The 19,279-nt window shown below is 40.9% G+C and overlaps 1 protein-coding gene across 3 annotated transcripts in view; it reads left to right on the top strand.

Moving 5' to 3' along the window:
- The window catches only part of SYTL5 (synaptotagmin like 5), an 84,125-nt gene that overhangs the window by 33,570 nt on the left and 31,276 nt on the right, over positions 1-19,279 (top strand). For all 3 annotated transcript variants that reach the window (XM_039729498.1, XM_039729497.1, XM_039729496.1), the window contains exons 3-6: positions 4,202-4,417; positions 15,723-15,835; positions 17,079-17,208; positions 19,075-19,206. In XM_039729498.1, coding sequence (XP_039585432.1) covers positions 4,202-4,417; positions 15,723-15,835; positions 17,079-17,208; positions 19,075-19,206 — 591 coding nt within the window. The remainder of the gene's footprint in view (positions 1-4,201; positions 4,418-15,722; positions 15,836-17,078; positions 17,209-19,074; positions 19,207-19,279) is intronic.

Raw genomic sequence — 19,279 nt, 5'->3', positions numbered from 1 at the left:
GAGTTACTCTGACACTTTGGTACGGATCAAGTGCTTGGTTTCCATGTAGATAGTGAATTGCTAAAAAAAAAAATGGAACTAAATTATTTGTACCTCTTTACTTCTTTGGTATGTGATTGACCAAATCTTTGTAAAACTGAATAGGAAGTAAAAATGCGGTTGTCTCTTAAAGACTCTCTGTTGAACATTCCTCAGCAGTTCTGCTGTATGAGGATTGACAATTTTTTGTCTTCTGACACTTGGGTACGGATCAAGTGCTTGGTTTGCATGCAGATAGTGAATTGCTAAAAAAAAAAAATGGAACTAAATTATTTGTATCTCTTTAGTTCTTTGGTATGTGATTGACCAAATCATTGCAAACCTGAATAAGAAGTAAAAATGCAGTTGGCTCTTAAAGACTCTCTGTTGAACATTCCTCAGCAGTTCTGTATAAAAAGTCACAGTTTTGACAGGAGACCACAGAAAATATGAGGTGGAGAGAGAATGACCAATGATCAGGTAAAGAAGTGGTGGTCCAGTTTGGCAATCAGATTAGGTGAGATGAAGAGGAGAACATTGAGAAAAGACAAAGCATGTGGAAAAGGCCAATGTGCACAACGTCTTCTTGGCCTTAGTCCTTACAGGTCAGACAGATCTTCTGGAATTCCAGCTCCTGAGGTCATTGCAAAAGTCCAGGGCAAGGTGAGTTTGAATCTGGACAGTGCTGCAATGAGGAGAACATTGAGAAAATGGAGCCTAAGGAAAGCAAGGAAAGGTGCGGGTCTGCTGCTGGGTGGAATAGAGGACCCAGTGACACAGCACGTGGAAAAGGCCAATGCACCTTCTTGGCTTCAGTCCTTACAGGTCAGACCGATCTTCTGGAATTCCAGTCATTGCAAAAGTCCAGGGCAAGGTGAGTTTGAATCTGGACAGTGCTGCAATAACTCTGACTGTGTGAAAGCACAATCAGTCTTAACAAATTTCCCTAAGGTCAGCTGGTCCTCGAAGTGGCCATGTGGCACAGCACTTTATCTCTGACAACTCCACATTGCTGGGGGTGTGACAGTAAATCATTAAACATTTGTGAATGTTGTTTGATGTTTAGTGGAATGTGAGTGACCATAAACTCAGTGGGGCTTAGAGGTCTTCCCAAGCACCTAAAGGTGTGTTTGTTATACAGGCAGATAGATGTGGTGTCTCTTTTGAAAATGGTGTGGTCAAGAGCATGCTGGTGGTGGGTTGCCTTTAGTTCTCAGTCCAGAAGAAGTAGTTGAGTTCTCTCTTGATGTTTGGAAGGTAGATCCAAGGATGGGACTGGCAAGAATAGGGATCATGGGATCATCTCCATTCTGTGTGCACAGTGGCAACACCCGGCACCACGGGCAGTTTTCACAGCACAGCACAACACTTTGCATTTGGAGCTGACTCACAGAAGGAAATGGGCAAGTGCCTGGAACCAAAAGCATCTCTACAAGAAGTGGGGAGATGTAAGATGCAATCAATAAACTGCAAGAACAGTTAGCAAAGTACCAAGATAGGAGGTGAAGGCTGGACAGACTTTTGAAGGCTCAGGCATGAGAGAAAGGCTGCTTGTTCTGGATGTGGGAGAAGGGTCTGAAGCTGGATGAAGCACTAATTTCTGGATAGAGGCCAGCAGAGGAAAACCCTTGACTGGGATTTGCAGTTGCTGCCTGGAGGGATTGGACATGTCCTTTTCTAGAGCTGTCAGAGGCTGAGCATCCACAGGTCAGCTGGCTGCAGAGCAGCTGCTGCTCATGGGATCCCAGTGGGAAGCAAAAGGCTGGCCAAAAAAAAAATGGAACTAAATTATTTGTATCTCTTTAGTTCTTTGGTATGTGATTGACCAAATCATTGCAAACCTGAATAAGAAGTAAAAATGCAGTTGGCTCTTAAAGACTCTCTGTTGAACATTCCTCAGCAGTTCTGTATAAAAAGTCACAGTTTTGACAGGAGACCACAGAAAATATGAGGTGGAGAGAGAATGACCAATGATCAGGTAAAGAAGTGGTGGTCCAGTTTGGCAATCAGATTAGGTGAGATGAAGAGGAGAACATTGAGAAAATGGAGCCTAAGGAAAGCAAGGAAAGGTGCGGGTCTGCTGCTGGGTGGAATAGAGGACCCAGTGACACAGCACGTGGAAAAGGCCAATGCACCTTCTTGGCTTCAGTCCTTACAGGTCAGACCGATCTTCTGGAATTCCAGTCATTGCAAAAGTCCAGGGCAAGGTGAGTTTGAAAGTGCTGCAATACCTCTCACTGTGTGAAAGCACAATCAATCTTAACAAATTTCCCTAAGGTCAGCTGGTCCTCGAAGTGGCCATGTGGCACAGCACTTTATCTCTGACAACTCCACATTGCTGGGGGTGTGACAGTAAATCATGAAACATTCGTGAATGTTGTTTGATGTTTAGTGGAATGTGAGTGACCATAAACTCAGTGGGGCTTAGAGGTCTTCCCAAGCACCTAAAGGTGTGTTTGTTATACAGGCAGATAGATGTGGTGTCTCTTTTGAAAATGGTGTGGTCAAGAGCATGCTGGTGGTGGGTTGCCTTTAGTTCTCAGTCCAGAAGAAGTAGTTGAGTTCTCTCTTGATGTTTGGAAGGTAGATCCAAGGATGGGACTGGCAAGAATAGGGATCATGGGATCATCTCCATTCTGTGTGCACAGTGGCAACACCCGGCACCACGGGCAGTTTTCACAGCACAGCACAACACTTTGCATTTGGAGCTGACTCACAGAAGGAAATGGGCAAGTGCCTGGAACCAAAAGCATCTCTACAAGAAGTGGGGAGATGTAAGATGCAATCAATAAACTGCAAGAACAGTTAGCAAAGTACCAAGATAGGAGGTGAAAGCTGGACAGACTTTTGAAGGCTCAGGCATGAGAGAAAGGCTGCTTGTTCTGGATGTGGGAGAAGGGTCTGAAGCTGGATGAAGCACTAATTTCTGGATAGAGGCCAGCAGAGGAAAACCCTTGACTGGGATTTGCAGTTGCTGCCTGGAGGGATTGGATATGTCCTTTTCTAGAGCTGTCAGAGGCTGAGCATCCACAGGTCAGCTGGCTGCAGAGCAGCTGCTGCTCATGGGATCCCAGTGGGAAGCAAAAGGCTGGCCAATCTTTTAGCAAGGCAATGTATCCACAAATAACCTAATTCTGTCAGAGCTGACTCCCTGGTGGCCCAAGCAATGTTCCTGGCCTCCCTTACTGGGCTGCAACCTGCAATCTCTCATTGGTTTTATCTTCCATGTGGTTTTCTTCTGGCACATTTTTTCTGATCTTTAGTGGTGAAGGTGGCAGCAGGTTTTTAAATCCCCCCCTTAAGCATCTATGTGTGTACAGAGACAGTGATTTCAGTGTGCTGCAGTACTTCTTGACTGAGGGACTTTGGGGGCTCCTGGCTGCTGATGGGCATGAAAGAAACCATAGGGAAGGGTGTGGTAATGGGGACACAGCAACACCCAGGCATGGAAAATGGAAAGAATTTAGCAGCCACTGAGCTTAGTTACATCCCACAGCTGTTTTCTTCTTAAGGACCCAACTCATTGGCCATTGAAATGGCAGACTTCAAAACTTAGTCTTAAACACAAATATTTTTGTTCTGTAGAGTCAGTGGTCGAACTGGTAAGATCTGCAAGTCACGCTATTTAAAGTGGCATTCTCCTTTTCTACTTTGATTGTGGCATCACAGCATAACACCACTACCTGTTTAGATCTTTTGGTTTGGGCTCTTTTAAGGCATTGAATAATAGAAACAAATTTGCATATGTAATCCTACCTAACTCTGCACTGGCATATTATTAAATGTAGAAATTGCACACTGATTGTAGAAAATATTTTCTTCTTTTCCTTCTGTGCATGCACTGGATAGTCTCAGTTCTGAGTTGCTGTCAACCTGGGCTCAGCATGACTTGAATTATTGATGAAGGACAAGCAATGATGGTTTATCAGTTGTCCAGAACTGCTCAGCTATTTGCATTTAGTCAAAATGATCTACCAGATTTTCCTCTTGACTGCATGTCTGACAGCTGGGGAATAGAGATATTCTGTGTCATGTGTGTGTCAAGAAATACAGCAAATGCAACCAAAAACATTGCACTTACTCATGTTTTGTATTTTTAACATAAAATCTTAATCTGTTAATAAGTTCTTACAGATCATTGAGTTGAATCTCCAAATTAAAGATTTTATTTTTTTACTTCTAGGAAACTGAAAAACGAGCTTCTGGAAGTGCGAAGGAAAGGCGGAAACTGCCACTCTCAGCAGGACAGCAGCAGGGTCTGTGTTCGCTGCCAGAAGAGCCTGGGCTTCATTTTTGACAGGGGAGACCTGTGCCAGACCTGCCAGCTGCGGGTCTGCAGCTCCTGTCGTGTGCTGGGAGCCGAGGGGCACTGGAAGTGCTCGGTGTGTGCCAAGATTGCGTAAGTTGGGCAGTTCCTGCAACCACGTGTGGAGCTCACAGCCCTGGCAGGGATTTTGTGCCACCCCTTACAGAGAATACACAAGGGGAGAGGATTATCTGGGGCTTCTATTTGATGCACTACCTCTTTTCCCAATTCCAAGCCAGTTTCAACAAGCTTGTTTTCCAAAGACTTGGAATAATAATTCACTTATTAGTTTGGTAATATGGGATTTTTTTGCTTGATTTGGTAAGATAACCATGAAGAAAAGATTAGTTTCATAATATGGGATTTTTTTTGCTTGATTTTGTAAGATAACCATGAAGGAAAGATTAGTTTCGTAATATGGGATTTTTGTGCTTGATTTGGTAAGATAACCATGAAGGAAAGATTAGTTTGGTAATATGGCATTCAGGATTTTTTTTTTTTTTGCTTGGTTTGGTAAGATAACCATAAAGGAAAGGAGAAATGTATTGGGCAACAAAACTCAATTATGTATCCTAGTGTAAGGACTGGATGATGTAAGAAAGAGACGGAATAAAAAAAGAAATGCATGGAATTTTTTAAACAGACCTTCAAGCTAACAGGATCAGAAAGGGTAAATTGTGTCAGAAAGTGAGCCCAAATCACTAGTTCTGTCAAGAATTTGGCTACCTAGACAGTTAGTGAAAAATTAACACAACAGGGCACAGAATTTAGTGTTTTTGAGTTCAAACTTTAGCTTTAGAAGGTTGCATCCATTTTTAAGTAGGAGCCTTAACCTCCTCTGCAACCAGTGGGGCACATCCAGAGGACAGTGTCTCACCTCTTGAGACGAAAATTGTTTAATTTGTGAAATGATTTTAAATCGGTAGGGGCCTGGCTGAGCTCCCTGTACTTTGCCTCAGGCAGTTCCTGAGATAATGTCAGTGCTGTGCCTTTCAGAAGTGATGGGGTTCGAGTGAGGTGACAGCATGCAGAACAGCAAACACAATGCTGCTCTTTAAAAATGAAGAAAATAAAAAGGGATTTGTTGACTCTGCCACATTACCTCTAGTTTCTCTAAAAATACTGAAACAAACCATAGCTGTGTTGTTTGAAAGCTGAGACAAGGTGACAGGATGAAGAGTAAGAGCTGGCTCAAGAACAAATAATGTCAAAACCAATTTAATTTCCACCTTTGACAGGTGACAGAGGAGGATTGGTTGCTGTCTTATAACTTGGCTGAAGTTAACCTTTTGATACTGTCTCTTGTTCCTTTCTAATAGGCTGACAAATTAGGGTATCTGTGCCCTGGAATAAATTCTGCCAGTGTGATTGCAGACCTGCCTGGAAAATTGTGAAGCTCTGTTCTCAGAGTGGTTATGGACATTTCACTGTCAAAAAAGCTCAAGAAAACAAAGCCCAAAAAACCCCAAACAAACAAATAAAAAATCCCAAAAAAGTACCAAGCACACAAGCAAAAAAAAAACCTTTTTGAAAAACCCAGTGATATTGAGCAGATTATTTCCTGGCTTATTACTGTTAACTATTTTAGTTAAGGACCTTGATGCAGCAGATAAATTTGCCAGTTGCACCTGTAGGAGACACAAAACTGAGAGGTGCTCCAGGCATGCTCAAGGACAAGACTGGGTTTCAAAGTAATGCTTAGAATTTAGAGAAGTGGTTTGAAGGTAAAGCAAGTGATGGCTCCCTATGGGCATGTGGAAGTGCTACATTTGGGAAAAAATGCAGCTGCAGAAACATAAAATGAGAATAAAAACAGCTTCTGCAGCTGTTCCTTAGGAAAGGATCTGGGTATTGTACTGGATAAAAGCTGAACATAAATCAACAGAATTTTCCACTGCAGAAAAATTGAGCATCACACGATGATGTACAAGCCAAATTATAGCCTATAAAATACATGATCAAATTCTCTTTTATGTAGAGTACCTGCCCATTTCTGTGTATCAGAATTCACAATGGCCACCTGGAGAAAGTTCAGCAGAAAATAATGAAACTTAGCACACAGGATGTCCAGAGCAATAGAAGGAGTCACAAGTGTTCAGCCTAGGCAAGAGAAAATACCTGAGTTTTAAATCTACAGAATGTGGCTTACAGGCTGTTCTAAGATCCCTCTTTGGGTAGGAAGAGTAATGTGATACTTGAAGTGAAAGGATGCAATTTAGATGATGTGAACATTGACATAACTTGGAAGGGTTGCAGAATGTTTTTTTACAAAGGTTGGATGAACCTCTCTAGGGGTGGATGACATCACCAAAGACGGTTCTGCTCTGGGGCTGAGAGATGAGTGAGGCAATTTCTCAAAGCCTCTGTGACCTCTGCTTCTCCTGATTGTGCTGCAGTTCTGAGTGCCAAGCAGTGGTCCTAGCAACCACCTTGACAATTAATTCTGGTAGCAGCCTGCCTTTAGGTTATTACACACCATGGTGTAATTTGCTTGCAAAGCGCTGAACTTTTCAAGTGCTAACATTCTGTCCAGGTTGAGTATCTTGATTAAATTGAAAGCTCTCTCCCCCCTTTAGTTTTGTTCATATGTAGTGTTTCTGCAAGACTTCCTGACAGTTAATGATATGTAAAATGTCTTTTACATTGCTGGGAGTACACAGAGAGATAATCTTCTGTGTGGGCAGGGTGGAGATGGAAGTTTGGGAAACGCATTTCAGTTACATCATTGTGCATAGTTCTCATTTAAATTATTTCAGTTCTGCTTTTCTACCAAGTGAGAAATGCAGGGGGGGAATCAGGAATTTTAGGTTTTTTTAAATTACATTTGATGGAAGAGCTGATTAAGTTAATAGTGCCTTTGACAAGATGAAAAGGCAGAAGGCAAGGAAGAGAAAATAATACAGTGTTAAGAGAGATTTATGCTTTATGAGTAGCAAACAGAAGGCAGGAAGAGGAGAAAAATCTTTTAGCTCTGTAGCATTGACCTGCATGCAGTGTTTGTGTCTGTCAAATTTGACTGTTTTACCATGCTTTCCAAAGAGTGTCAGAAAACTTTTATATTTGTCCCTCTCCTTCGTCCCTTTTGTAGCAGCCTTCATTATGTTGATATCTCAATAGACTCTAGCTCCTCCTGAGCCGTTCCATTAGCAGAGCCAGCTTAAATTGTTTTTGTGATGTGATGTCTGCTGCCACACAGACTGTGAGACCCTCAAAAGTCAGGGAGAAGTGTCTGTGAACCCTTCGCAATTTTGGTGCTGTACTAGTTCATGCCTGTGCTCCCCAAATTGTGCTCAAGAGTGTCTTTTAAGTGCTATTTAAAGGTGATAGTTATAGAAGCAGCCTGTACAAGACCTCTTCATGATTTACATGTGCAGAAATATGCCCAGAAGTTTTTCAGTATTGTTGGAAAACCTAATGAGTACATTTGGTGTCAGAGAAGAAGGTCTGGTACTGGGTGGGGAGTGTGGTCATTCAAAGAGAAACCTACTGCACAAATCACTGCAGAAATACCTTGAATTACACAGATAATCCAGAGTGGTTGCAGAAACAACCTGTGTCAATAAAAAGAAGGTAGGTAATATCAGCCAGCTTCTGCCTGTTTTTTCATCTAATACATTTTGACATTTCTTTCCTTATGAGTTTTTTGAGTCCTGCCTGTCCAGTCCTACACTGGAGTTTGGGATGCTTTCAGTACAGTGAAAGGGCTTTTTGTCATGTGGTCTGGGACAAAATGTTGTTATTGCTTTAAAAATTATGGTGGATTTATGTCCAGCTACCAAAAAAAGGAAAAAAAAAGAGTGGCAAACTGCAAGTATGCTCACTTTGATTTAAAGAACGGTAATTTCAAGATGCCAATTTTATGAGTATGTGGTAAAACATATTATCTGAAGAAATTAAAAAAACCCAAGCACAACATAGTAATGTAATGGTGGCTGTAGGGGTGAGATACCAGTTCATTTAATAATACAGTCTCTGTTCATCTGTCAATCAGAACAACATCTGGCAACAAGAGAATCTGACTTCTGTAAAATAACACTTAGAGCATTTCATCTGCCATTTCTCCAGAGACAGACCTGCCTGAAAAGCAGCTTATGGAGACAGGGAAGCTTGTTACAATAAATTCAGAATTACATTCTGAAAAGCTTTCAAAAAAAGAGATTTAGTGAATTTGAGGAAAGACATTTGAATGTGAATAGTGACAGAGGTTCATCAGTATTTTTAAGTATAACAAATAGGTTTATATGTAAGTTGTCTTACAGTTTAGCGTTACTGTCAAAGTATATCTCCCTTGAAGGTCCACAAAGAGAAAATTGCTTAGTTGGATTTTGTTCCTCATGGGTGTTATTACCAGGGAAAATATAAAGTCTCAAGACAAAGCATTTACAGGTCAAGGAGGATTAGAGCTAAGTCTTCAGCCAAACTCACTTCTCCAGCTAAGGTCAGAGAACAGGACAGTCCTTATCCATGTGATTTTGTTTGATAGTTGTGTTGTTGCACTATTCAATGGGATAAATCCAGCCTGTATGTAGTGAAGAGCTTGAAAGAGGAAGATTTCTGCTCCATTTGCTCCATGCAAGGAACTGAGGTCATCAGGACCTTTCAAACGTGGGTGTTAAAAGAGAAACTTTCCATTAAAGTCTCTTTTTTCTCCCTGCATTTTCTTAAATTGTGGTCATTTTGTGTTTTAAATTTGGCAGACAAAATGACCAATAGATTGAGGGAAATAAAGTTTTTCCAGCTGTCTTCTGAAAGGCTGATTTCACACCTTGATGCTGTCTGTACTTCCCATTGCAAATGTGTCTAGGTATCTGAGAGCACTGCCTTTATACATCAAATGTCTACTTAGCCCAAGTTATTACAGCAGAACAAAGCAGTAATGGAAAATTTATCTTAATCTCTGAAATAATTATGCTGTCTTAACATGTCATGAAAATTCATTGGAATCTCTTAGTAACATTTATTCCCATTAGGAGCCTAAAAATAGAGGCATTTCCAATGTTTTAGTATGCAAATTCATTTCAAATTTCTTATAATTTTATTTTAGTAACTTCTAGGCAAGTTTGCCTTCTTTCCCAGGGTCAAAAATTCTCTTTAATAGCCTCACAGCATAATATAACTTACAGTGGAATTAATTTATGGTGCAGAAAATACTGTGTGGAATTTAATACAAAGATGAGGGTATGTGAGGGTATATGATAAGGGTTTTGCTATGTTCAAGCACGGGCTGCATTTTTTCCAGCCTTTGGCTTTGCCTTTTTTCCCACATTTTCTTCCTGAGGAGGAAGTAAAATAACTTGAGAAACAGGGGATGGAAAGGAAGATAGGCTGTATCTCTGGCATCTGCTGTGGATGTGAGTTAGACAAGATGATCAAATGGAGATGAAACTCTTTTACCAGTGTGGGGCTTTGCCCTAAAGAAATAATTGAAAGTAACAACTGGGACTTTCCACCTGAAATGGATTTTTTTTATTATTAACTGGGACATTTAACCATGAAGTGTCTCATAAAAATGAGAGTGGAAAATCTGGGTTTTTGAGGGGCAGGCCATAGGTTGTGTTCTGTTTCTAAACTGAGCAGAGTGTCATTAATTTGTTTGGTGGGAGATCACAGAGGGGGAAGAAGCATGGAACCGTAATCTGCTCCCTCTCCCATGATGATGGGAGTAGGTGGATCAGTAACTAACATAAAAGGACTTTAGCAGATACCTGAAGTATTTGGTACTCAACTGCCTAAATGTTAATTTTCCTAACTGTTCTGAGCATAGGAAAGAGCAATCACAAAAGGACTTTAGCAGATACATGAAGTATTACAGTATTTAGCAGAATATCTGAAGTATTTGGTACTCAACTGCCTGAATGTTAATTTTCCTAACTGTTCTGAGCATAGGAAAGAGCAATCATGTAAAAATTGCTGTTATTACAATTTATAACACTGTTTTCCTTTTTTCTAAAGCTACTGACTTCAGCATCTGTTGAACACCTTGAAAGGCCAGTCTAAATCCAGTTTTGGTAGAAATTACACATGTTGTTTACATCATGGGCGACATCTAACTGAGAAAGTGAGGGAAACACATTCACATAGCATGATCTGCAGTCTGCATGGACCTTGGGCCCATTTTGCAAAAAACAAAGCCAAACCTGCAAACACTGATTCAATTTGCTACTGAGCAAAGCCCTGGTTTATTTTCACCTGAAAGAGTTCCTTAGACAGAAAGGGTTAATTTTAATCCTGTATCTGAAATAGTGCATCTTTATCTCAGCAGGAGAGAGACTCCCCTTGTCATAATTGCATGAAAATAACATTATTATTATTATAAGACTGTTTAGCTCTTGCTCTTCAATTTTTTGATTCAGAATGTCAAATGCAATTATTAAATTCAAACTTCAAGTCAGAGACTTAGGCAATCATTTGATCTGAAGTAATTTCTATTTATGCGTAGAGCATAAATTATTTTAATAGGTACTCCTGACATGTATGAGTGATAAAGATAACATGAACACGAGTCTTTGTGTGAATTGTTCAGCATACATGGAAAATACATCCACTAGTAGTGCACTAGAAATTCAAATCTGCAAAGCTTGGGGATTTTCCCTTTATTTCATTAGAAAGTGATATTTTTATATAAATGATCTGTTGAGTAAGGACATTTTTGCAAAAATAGGTCTGCCAGCTGAATTCAGGATCTGAAGACAGACAGTAATGCTGATGGAAATAAAGATGAAGGTCTGAAGTGAGGGCTGAGGCCTCTTGTTTCATGCAGCACTGACAATGGCTGGATGTCAGTGCTTGCTGCTTTTCCCCTTTCACTGAGGATAGACAGGGCTGGCCAGAGGGGTGAAGCACCTTACTAAACCAAGGCAATTGTCCCTCCCTTTGCCATGTTTTGTGCCTCAGGTGAGAGAGTTGTCCGTGTTTTGCCTCAGACCTCATTCATCTGGTGAAGCCGGAGCAGAATGGGTGTGAGCCTCTTCAGAATATCCCTGGCAAGGAGTTGGCACCTCATTGAAAATGTGGATTTTAATAACATCAGTCTAATGAGGAAGGTGGGCAGTTCAGTTTGGGGTCATTACCTGAATGGGCACATCTTGGGATCTCCTCTGGTCAAGATGACCCCGAGATGTATTAAAAGTCTCTTTTCCCCAACCCAGCTGTCGAAGAAGGAGTCAGAAGTCTTCAGCTGTCGTTCTCAAGGTTGTTTATTATTTCTTATCTAAAACATTTTCTGTCTGCCTTGCCCAGGTCTGTTCTGCAGGTCAGTCTGAGGCACACTGCCCTCCCATGAGGCTGGCGTTGTCTTTTATACTACAAACTACATATTTGATATTTACAGTTATGTTCCAATACCTATCACCTGTGTTTGACTGTCTACTTCTACTCTAAACCAATCCAAAAGTGCCAACATCACCAAGAAGATGGAGGCTAGGAAGAAGAAGGACAAAGCAAGGCCCAAGTCCCTCCAACTTGCCTCCTAGACCCCCATAATAAAATTCTTCAATATTCCACTTTTCACCCGATGACAACTACTATTATGCTACTTGAACTTTTCTGACTTGTAATTCTTCATACAAAGTTGGTAATTTGGTTGCGATCAAATTCCCAAGTGTCTTTGGCTTCCTGCCAGGGTCTCTGAGCCCCTGCCAGGATTTTGAGCCATCCAGGGCACCCAGAGAGATGTCCTGGGTTCCGACAGACGCAGTTCAGCTCTGCCACTGCAGTGACTGTCACACTCTTTGCCTGCTCAGCCCTGAAAGAGGGATTTGCACCCTCCTCTTTCCTTGGGGCCCAATTTGTGTTTGCCAGCAATGTCCAGGAACATCCTTGGCTGAGCAAGAGAGCACAAGCTGTGTAATTTGGGGGTGTTTGATAGTGGCAGGTTGCAGGTAACAGAGAACATTAAGAGAAGTAGATTGCTCAGTTATCCTTTGCCAGAAGATAAAGGATCAGTTGTTGTTGCCCAAATAAATTGATCTGTCCTTTCCCTGCAAAGCTTTTGATTTGAGGAAGTTGAGTATTGGGTCAGTAGTTACACAGGAATGGCAAAGGAAGGGAAAGTCCTTCTCTACAGTTCTCCTTCCTCACTGCCAGCCTGGTGCCAGCCTTTCCCATCTTGGAGGCTGCTTTCCTACCTGAGAGAGAAGCAGCAGAGGTTGTTCAGATGGTGTGGGATGGAGTGGGAACACAGAGAGAGAGTCTGATGGTGAGCTCTAAGGTCCCATACCACCATGGAATGGAGGAGAGAAGGGCCCTCTCCCAGGGATGCCTCCACCAGCAACAGCACTGCTGATCCTTCCCTGCACAGCCCAAAGTCCTCCATCTGCTTCCACAGCTCTCCCAACCATCCTTCCCTTGTCTGCAGCTCCTTCGGTCTCTCCAGCCCACAGGACTCTCCCTGAGCTCTTGGTCCTGCTATTGCAGGGTCAAATCTCACATCAGATCACAAAACTAGTGGACAGTAAAGTGAGCAGACACTCTGGTCTCAGCCACCCTTCCACCCAGGCTGAAAGCCCCTGGGTGCCTGTGATGGAGGAGGCACCATGTCAGAACCCAGGACATCCCTCTGGGTGCCCTGGACAGCTTGGACCCTGGCAGGGGCTCAGAGACCTTGGCATGAAGACAAGGACACTTGGGTTTTCAATTTTAACCCATGGAAAAAAATTACCAACCTTGTATGAAGAATTGTAAGTCACAAAAGTTTAAGTAGAATGATAATGAATTAATCACAGGGTGAAAAGTGGAATTTTGGGGATTTTTAAAATAAGGGTTTAGAAGGCAAGATGGAGGATTTTGGGCATTGCTTCGTCCTTCCTCCTTCTTCTTCCTAGCCTCCATCTTCTGTGTGATGTTGGCACTTTGGGATTGGCTTAGATTGGAAGTAGACAGTCTAACATAGGTGATAGGTATTGGAAAATAACAGTAAATAAAGTACATGTCGTTCATAGTATAAAATGTTGACACCAGCCCAAGGGTGGGCAGCGTGCTGCAAATCGACCTGCCAGACAGAGCTCTGTGGGTGAGGAAAAGAATGGAAGAGAAAAGAGAAAATAAACAACCTTGGAAACCAGAGCCAAGGAACTCCAAATCCTTCTTTGAGTGCCAGGCTGGAAAAAGAGATTTTTTAACAACCTTGGGGTCATCTCAACCTCAGAGACCCCGTCAGCACCAGAGGTTTTCTCTGCCTCGTCACTCTTCACATCTGGCCAGAAAATGTAGGGGATGGCCTTGCAGGGGCTGTGTGGCAAAGAGCTGCCCCTCCATCAACCACAGCAACCCAGGTGGGTGTCACTGCCAGGGCTGTGTGGAAACAATTGCAGGGTTTGGCTGTAAAAGCCTGGAGCTTTTTGTGCAGCAGCTCCAGCCCTGCTGGAACCCTGGGTGAGGGTCACAGCTCCTTTAGGATGTCAGAGCCCAGAGAAAGGTGAAGATGCTTCTCTGGATAAGGATGTGGGCAGCGTTCTGTCTGACCTTGATCAAGTTAAGTATTTCTGGTAAAATATCAGGGATGGGTGAAATCTCCAGCCAAGGGGTGGAGTTTTATGGTCAAACTTGGCAGTAACTGAGGAAAAAAACCGAATTTACTACATAGATCATAGTGCAGTGTGATATGTCTTTCACATTGCAATGGAATTTCATGGTGTAGTAAAAAGTCTGGAAGGTTTATGGTTTGATACAAAACATTAAACATGCTATAAGTCTTGGAATAAAATAACGAAATATCAGGGATGGGTGAAATCTCCATCCAAGGGGAAAGCAGCACTTGTGGAGTTTTATGGCCAAACTTGGTAGTAAGTGAGGAAAAAAACAAATTTACTATATAGATCATACTGCAATGTGATATGTCATTCACATTGCAATGGAACTTCATGGTGTAGTAAAAAGTCTGGAAGGGTTATGGTTTGATACAAAACATTAAACATGCTATAAGTCTTGGAATAAAATAACTGCACAGAGAAGTGCATGCTGTTAGAGAATTGTGAAAATACACATTATGAGAAAAAAAACACATTTTTTACACCAGCCAGGCTAGGCATAGTTTCTAATGAAGTGAATCCTTTTCAGTGTTTGGAACCAACAGAAGTAATTTAAAAATTCCCAGCTGAAGCATAAAGATTTTATTTAATACCTTTCACAATGACTGAGCGATCGTGATGATGAATTATGGAGGGCTTTTTCACTAGGAGTCTGCAACAACAAGATAAGGCAATAATCTATTTCTATGCCTGTGGACATGTATTTGGGATTTAGATTTTTCTAATTTTTTTTTTTTAAGCGAGTCATGAAAGATGTATGATTCATTAACAGGTTTGGACAAACTGATAATATTAGGTCTTTTCACCAGTGTCAGGATGTTATTCTGTAATTTTTAGTACTTTCTCAAGAAAGACAGCATTCAGGCATGACTCAGAAATAACTTAATAGTGAAAATATTGATCAGTGCTCTAAACCCATCTGTAGTAATTTTCATGCCCAAGACACTGGATGATTTCTTTTCCAGTAAAGGTTTGAAGGTTTTCTTATTGAACAGTAAGCAGGAACATGTCTGGAGCTAAATCAATTTTTAATATTTGGGGGTTATTAGTTTGTTTATTAGAGTATTCATGATTAGTAGCTTTTTGCCATCAATTGTGTGTAGTGAGGCAGTAGAAATGTTGATGCTGTGCCATAGTGAAACTAATTCAGGAAAAGGCTAACAACCAGCATAAAAATACACCCAGGAAAAAAACCTCAGCAATGCCAGTACAGGTTTTCTTAATTGCTAGTATAGGTAAAAGAATTAGAAACCAGCAAAAGCAGAGTTATCCAAAACAGCAGCAAAGACAAGTTTTCATTGGTCTGAACTGCTGGCACACAGCTAATTCATGGCAGCACTGCAACGTGAAGAAACTGCATGTAGTGTCAGCACATAAAACTAGAAATGAAAAGTACATATGGGCTTGAGCAACCTCTCTATAACCACACAGGGTCCATGAACTGCTGACTCATCTGGCAGGAGCTTTGGTGGGAGATTTTCTCCCTCAATCCAGTGTTGCTCTTTCTATGTCTCTTGTAATTTTGGAGATATTGGAAACTCTGACACGAAGTAGTTCACAAAAGACAAAGATGACAGGATGTTCTGTGTATTCTACAGAAATCTTGTAAATGCAGCTGAAACACTTTTTTGCCAAGTAAATTTCCATCTACTAAAAGTTCCTTTCCATTCACAAAGTAAGGTGATATTTTTCTGCTAAGTGTCCTGTTATTCCAAGCTCTACAATCAATCTCTCTACACTTTATTTTGAACTGTGCAAATGTTGTCCAGAATTTGTGAGGGTGGCAACTGATTAATGAACTGCAGTAGCTTTGGTTGGCCAAGTTTGTTAATGTGTATGTGTCTCTGGCTTTTTTCATTTTCCTCTCACAGAGAGCTACGGATAGTGACAGGAGAATGGTTTTTTGAAGAGAGAGCAAAGCGCTTCAAACAATCAAATCTTGGAACTGATGTTGTCAGACAGTCAATCCTTCACAAATTCCCAGGTAGGGACCTCAAGAGGGAGATTTGCTTGGGGTTTATATCTTCAAAACCTTGTTTCTTGAGTGTTTGACTTGTATTTTATTCCTTACTGAAGTATAATCACTGTTTTAATCTTAATTTTTTATTTGTGACTATACAGTGATTTATGAATTACTAATATTCAGGAGAGATAAGGCCTATATGAAAGGAGTATCTCTGTGGAGATAGGGAGCTGCTGAAAAACTCACTGTCCAAACAGGTGGAAACTCACTGTCCAAAATGAGAAAGTTCATTCTCAGTTCCTTCCAGGAAGTTTGGCTGTATGGAGAGATCTCAGCCTGTTCATTTTTTTTGCCTTTGGCTCTCTTATTTGTGATAGTGGTGCAAAAATCACTCAAATTTTCAACTCCGAAGAAGAAAGGTAAATTTGAGCTCCTGTGCTGTCTGTTGGATCATGGGCTATATCCAGGCTATCCAGTATTCAGAGTTTCCTTTAACCCAGGTATCTCAAACAAGCTGCACGTGTACTTTTAGCCACAGTAAATTGTCTGTCTGTCTGTCTTGGCCAAGCACAGTGTGTGTGAGCTGCTCTGGTACCTTGCAGGGTACCACAGGACCACTGGTGTAAGAAATTGGAGTTTTTCCTGAATGCTGATGGTTTGTACTCAGTTAACTCCTTCACTCTGCACACAGAGGCTGTTAGGTAGTCTGTTTCAGATGCAGCATTTATGCCCAGTTTTATCTCCTAGCTTGTAAGGAGAGGGACTTGTTTACTGCCACTGGAAAAATACATGGTGCAAACTTACACCTCAGAAAATACAGACCTTGCCAATATCACTGTGCTTCAGAAACTGTAAAACTGGCAAGGGTGGAAGTTATTAATATTATGTCAGTGGTCAGATTGGGTATTTCATTATTTAATACTTGATAGATATATTGAAAAATCTATTTAAGCCATTTTTCCCATACCTTGCTCCTAGCTGAACAAACATTTTAATTATTAAAACATTCTTTCATTCAACACAGAAGATACTGTACATTTCAAAATTAAATTTCAGGTCCTTTGGTTATGAAATATTGTCACTGATAGATCTGGAAGTGTATTTCAAGACAAGAGCTGATAATGAGGAACATCTCAAGCTAAAGCTCTATTTTATTACAAAGATCCCCCAAGGCTTTTTCATTATCTGTTTTTGTAGGTTGTTTGACGTGCTGTGTTATTTGTGCAGAATCTCACCTTTTATTTTCTTTCTCCTTTCACTGCAGATACAGTTTCCAATACAGATGATAAAAGAATATTCAAAGATCAACCCCAAGAGAATGAAGAAAAGCCAGATATACCAGTCTGCTCCACAAATGGGCACAAATCTCTCTTTAGCAGGCCTAGAAAGATTGGGTAAATCCTTTGGTTTTGTCATTGTTGGTTTTTGTTTTGGTTTCTGGGTTTTGGTTGGGTTTGTTTGTTTGTTTGTTTGTTTGAAAACTGATAAATCTAGAATCAGCTGTATGTGATTGGATAGATTTTCTTTTGAGTTTTTTCATTCTTCCACATCACCCTCAAACTTCCCAGGATTAGAAACTGCCTCATTTAAAGGCATACTTACTATAATTGGATTGCTGTTTCCTGGGAAATGCAGCAGTAATTGTCCTTCAGCTATAAAGGCAGCAGAAAAAAAGTCAATTTTACTTTTGGATTTTTATTGTTTCTACTCAGAAGTAACAGAGTGTCCTTAAAGGCAGAGAAGCAAATGCAAAAAAAAAAAAAAAAAAAAAGTATTTGTAGGACCTGTTTTTTTTTTATGTAAACTGGTCAGTTTGGTTCCCAAGTTTTCCTTGGAGCTTCCAGCAGTTCAAGTACAGCCTAAGAGTGTGTGTGTGACAGTGAATAAACAGAGCTGCTGCTGCTCATCCTGCAGGGTTTAACCCCAGTTTGGCTCTGCCCTTTGAGGGGCATTTGCTCTCAGGGGACACAGGCAGAGGCATTGACTGTGTGGCTGCACAAGTGGTGTCTGGACCTAGCTGGAGGCCTATGGGTGAATGGGAAGAAAACCTGAATGGAAGTTCATATCATGGCTGGAGCCTCAATGGTGTTTGGAAAACTTTGTTTTTGTTAGAAGGAAGAACACATTTTATCAGGGATCCTAAAGATAGGGCAGGTGGATGCTTTCCACATTTTTTTTACCTCTAAAGAGAGATGAGCATGGAATTATCTGCTCCAGTGACTCCAGAAATTAACACCAGTGATTTATCTCTCTTTACTATAGGGAAAAAGAGCATCAGAATGCCTCTGGCCTCCCAAACTATGGTGAAGAAAGAACCATTCTAAGGAATCCTCTATAATAGACCTAGATTTTGCTCTGAGTCATGCTAAGTGGTAGCTATACTGAGAGAGCATTAAAGTTTACTTTTCTAATCCTTCTTCCATTTAAATCCTTTAAGCAAACCAATTAGTCATATTCCCTTGCAATAAACAATAGTTTTTATAATTGTTATTTATTTTAGTGGTGATGTTTCTGTTTGTGTGCAGAAATGTTTTTGGTGGTGACATTCCCCGTAACAGAAATTTAATCCTACAGGAATCTGGCTTGCTTTTCCTAGTATATTTGGTGGCCTCTTTTAGAAATATTTCATTATTGTTCCTCTTCCTTGCTTGCTTCTTCCTCCCTCAGGTTCCACATTCCTTTATCTCATGAGTGGATTTGTTTTAGCAAGGCTCTTTTGGGGCCAGCTGTTACTGACAGTGTAATGGGATAACTTATCAGTCTATTGTGGTTTGTAAGGTCATGAGGAATACCATTACTGTGCAAAATTTCATTTCATTCATTTCTGTCCCATTAGGCCATGTTTTGCAGGATAAGGAGGTGATATTATGTTTTTTTAGGAATGGCATGTTTGGGGCACTTGATACATGTAATTCTAGAAATATCTAAAGAGAAAATACATATAAGGTAATTTTGTAGAGGAAAATACACATACTTAGTCAAAAATACTTTCCTAACTATAAAATCCACCCCCCAAAAAAGAGATAGATTTTCAGAAAAGGCAATTCTGGTCCTAAGCTTGAATAGAAGGAATGTTTTAGTGTTTTGCTGTCTTAAAATACAGTTTGTAAATATAATGATTTTTCCCCCCAGGAACCAGTTTCACAGCCAGATTTGGTGCTCTGTTGACCTTTATATCCAGAGTTGTGCATAGGTTAGGTGAAATTACTAGACTGTGCACATCACAACTTTGAAAATCTTTTATTCCCTGTTTTCAACAGGAGGGTTATCAGGGCAGTTACCAAAGGAGAAATCACATATGGAAAAGATGAAGGTGAAAGGAGCACAGGCTCAGAGGCTGGAATGGGCTTTTCAGGTCTGCGTGGAGGCAAATCAGCTCCGTGCTCCGAGAGGTGAGCAGAGTCTGGGACAGCTCCTGCTGGCAGGAGCCCGGGGCCCTGGGCTGCTCTGTCTCTTTGGATGCTG

The sequence above is a fragment of the Passer montanus genome, unplaced genomic scaffold, assembly GCF_014805655.1.
Source record: "Passer montanus isolate IOZ18808 unplaced genomic scaffold, ASM1480565v1 scaffold69, whole genome shotgun sequence".
NCBI classification, from domain to species: domain Eukaryota; kingdom Metazoa; phylum Chordata; class Aves; order Passeriformes; family Passeridae; genus Passer; species Passer montanus.
Note: the sequence above shows the minus strand (reverse complement) of the source record. Positions and strands in the feature narration are given on the sequence as shown.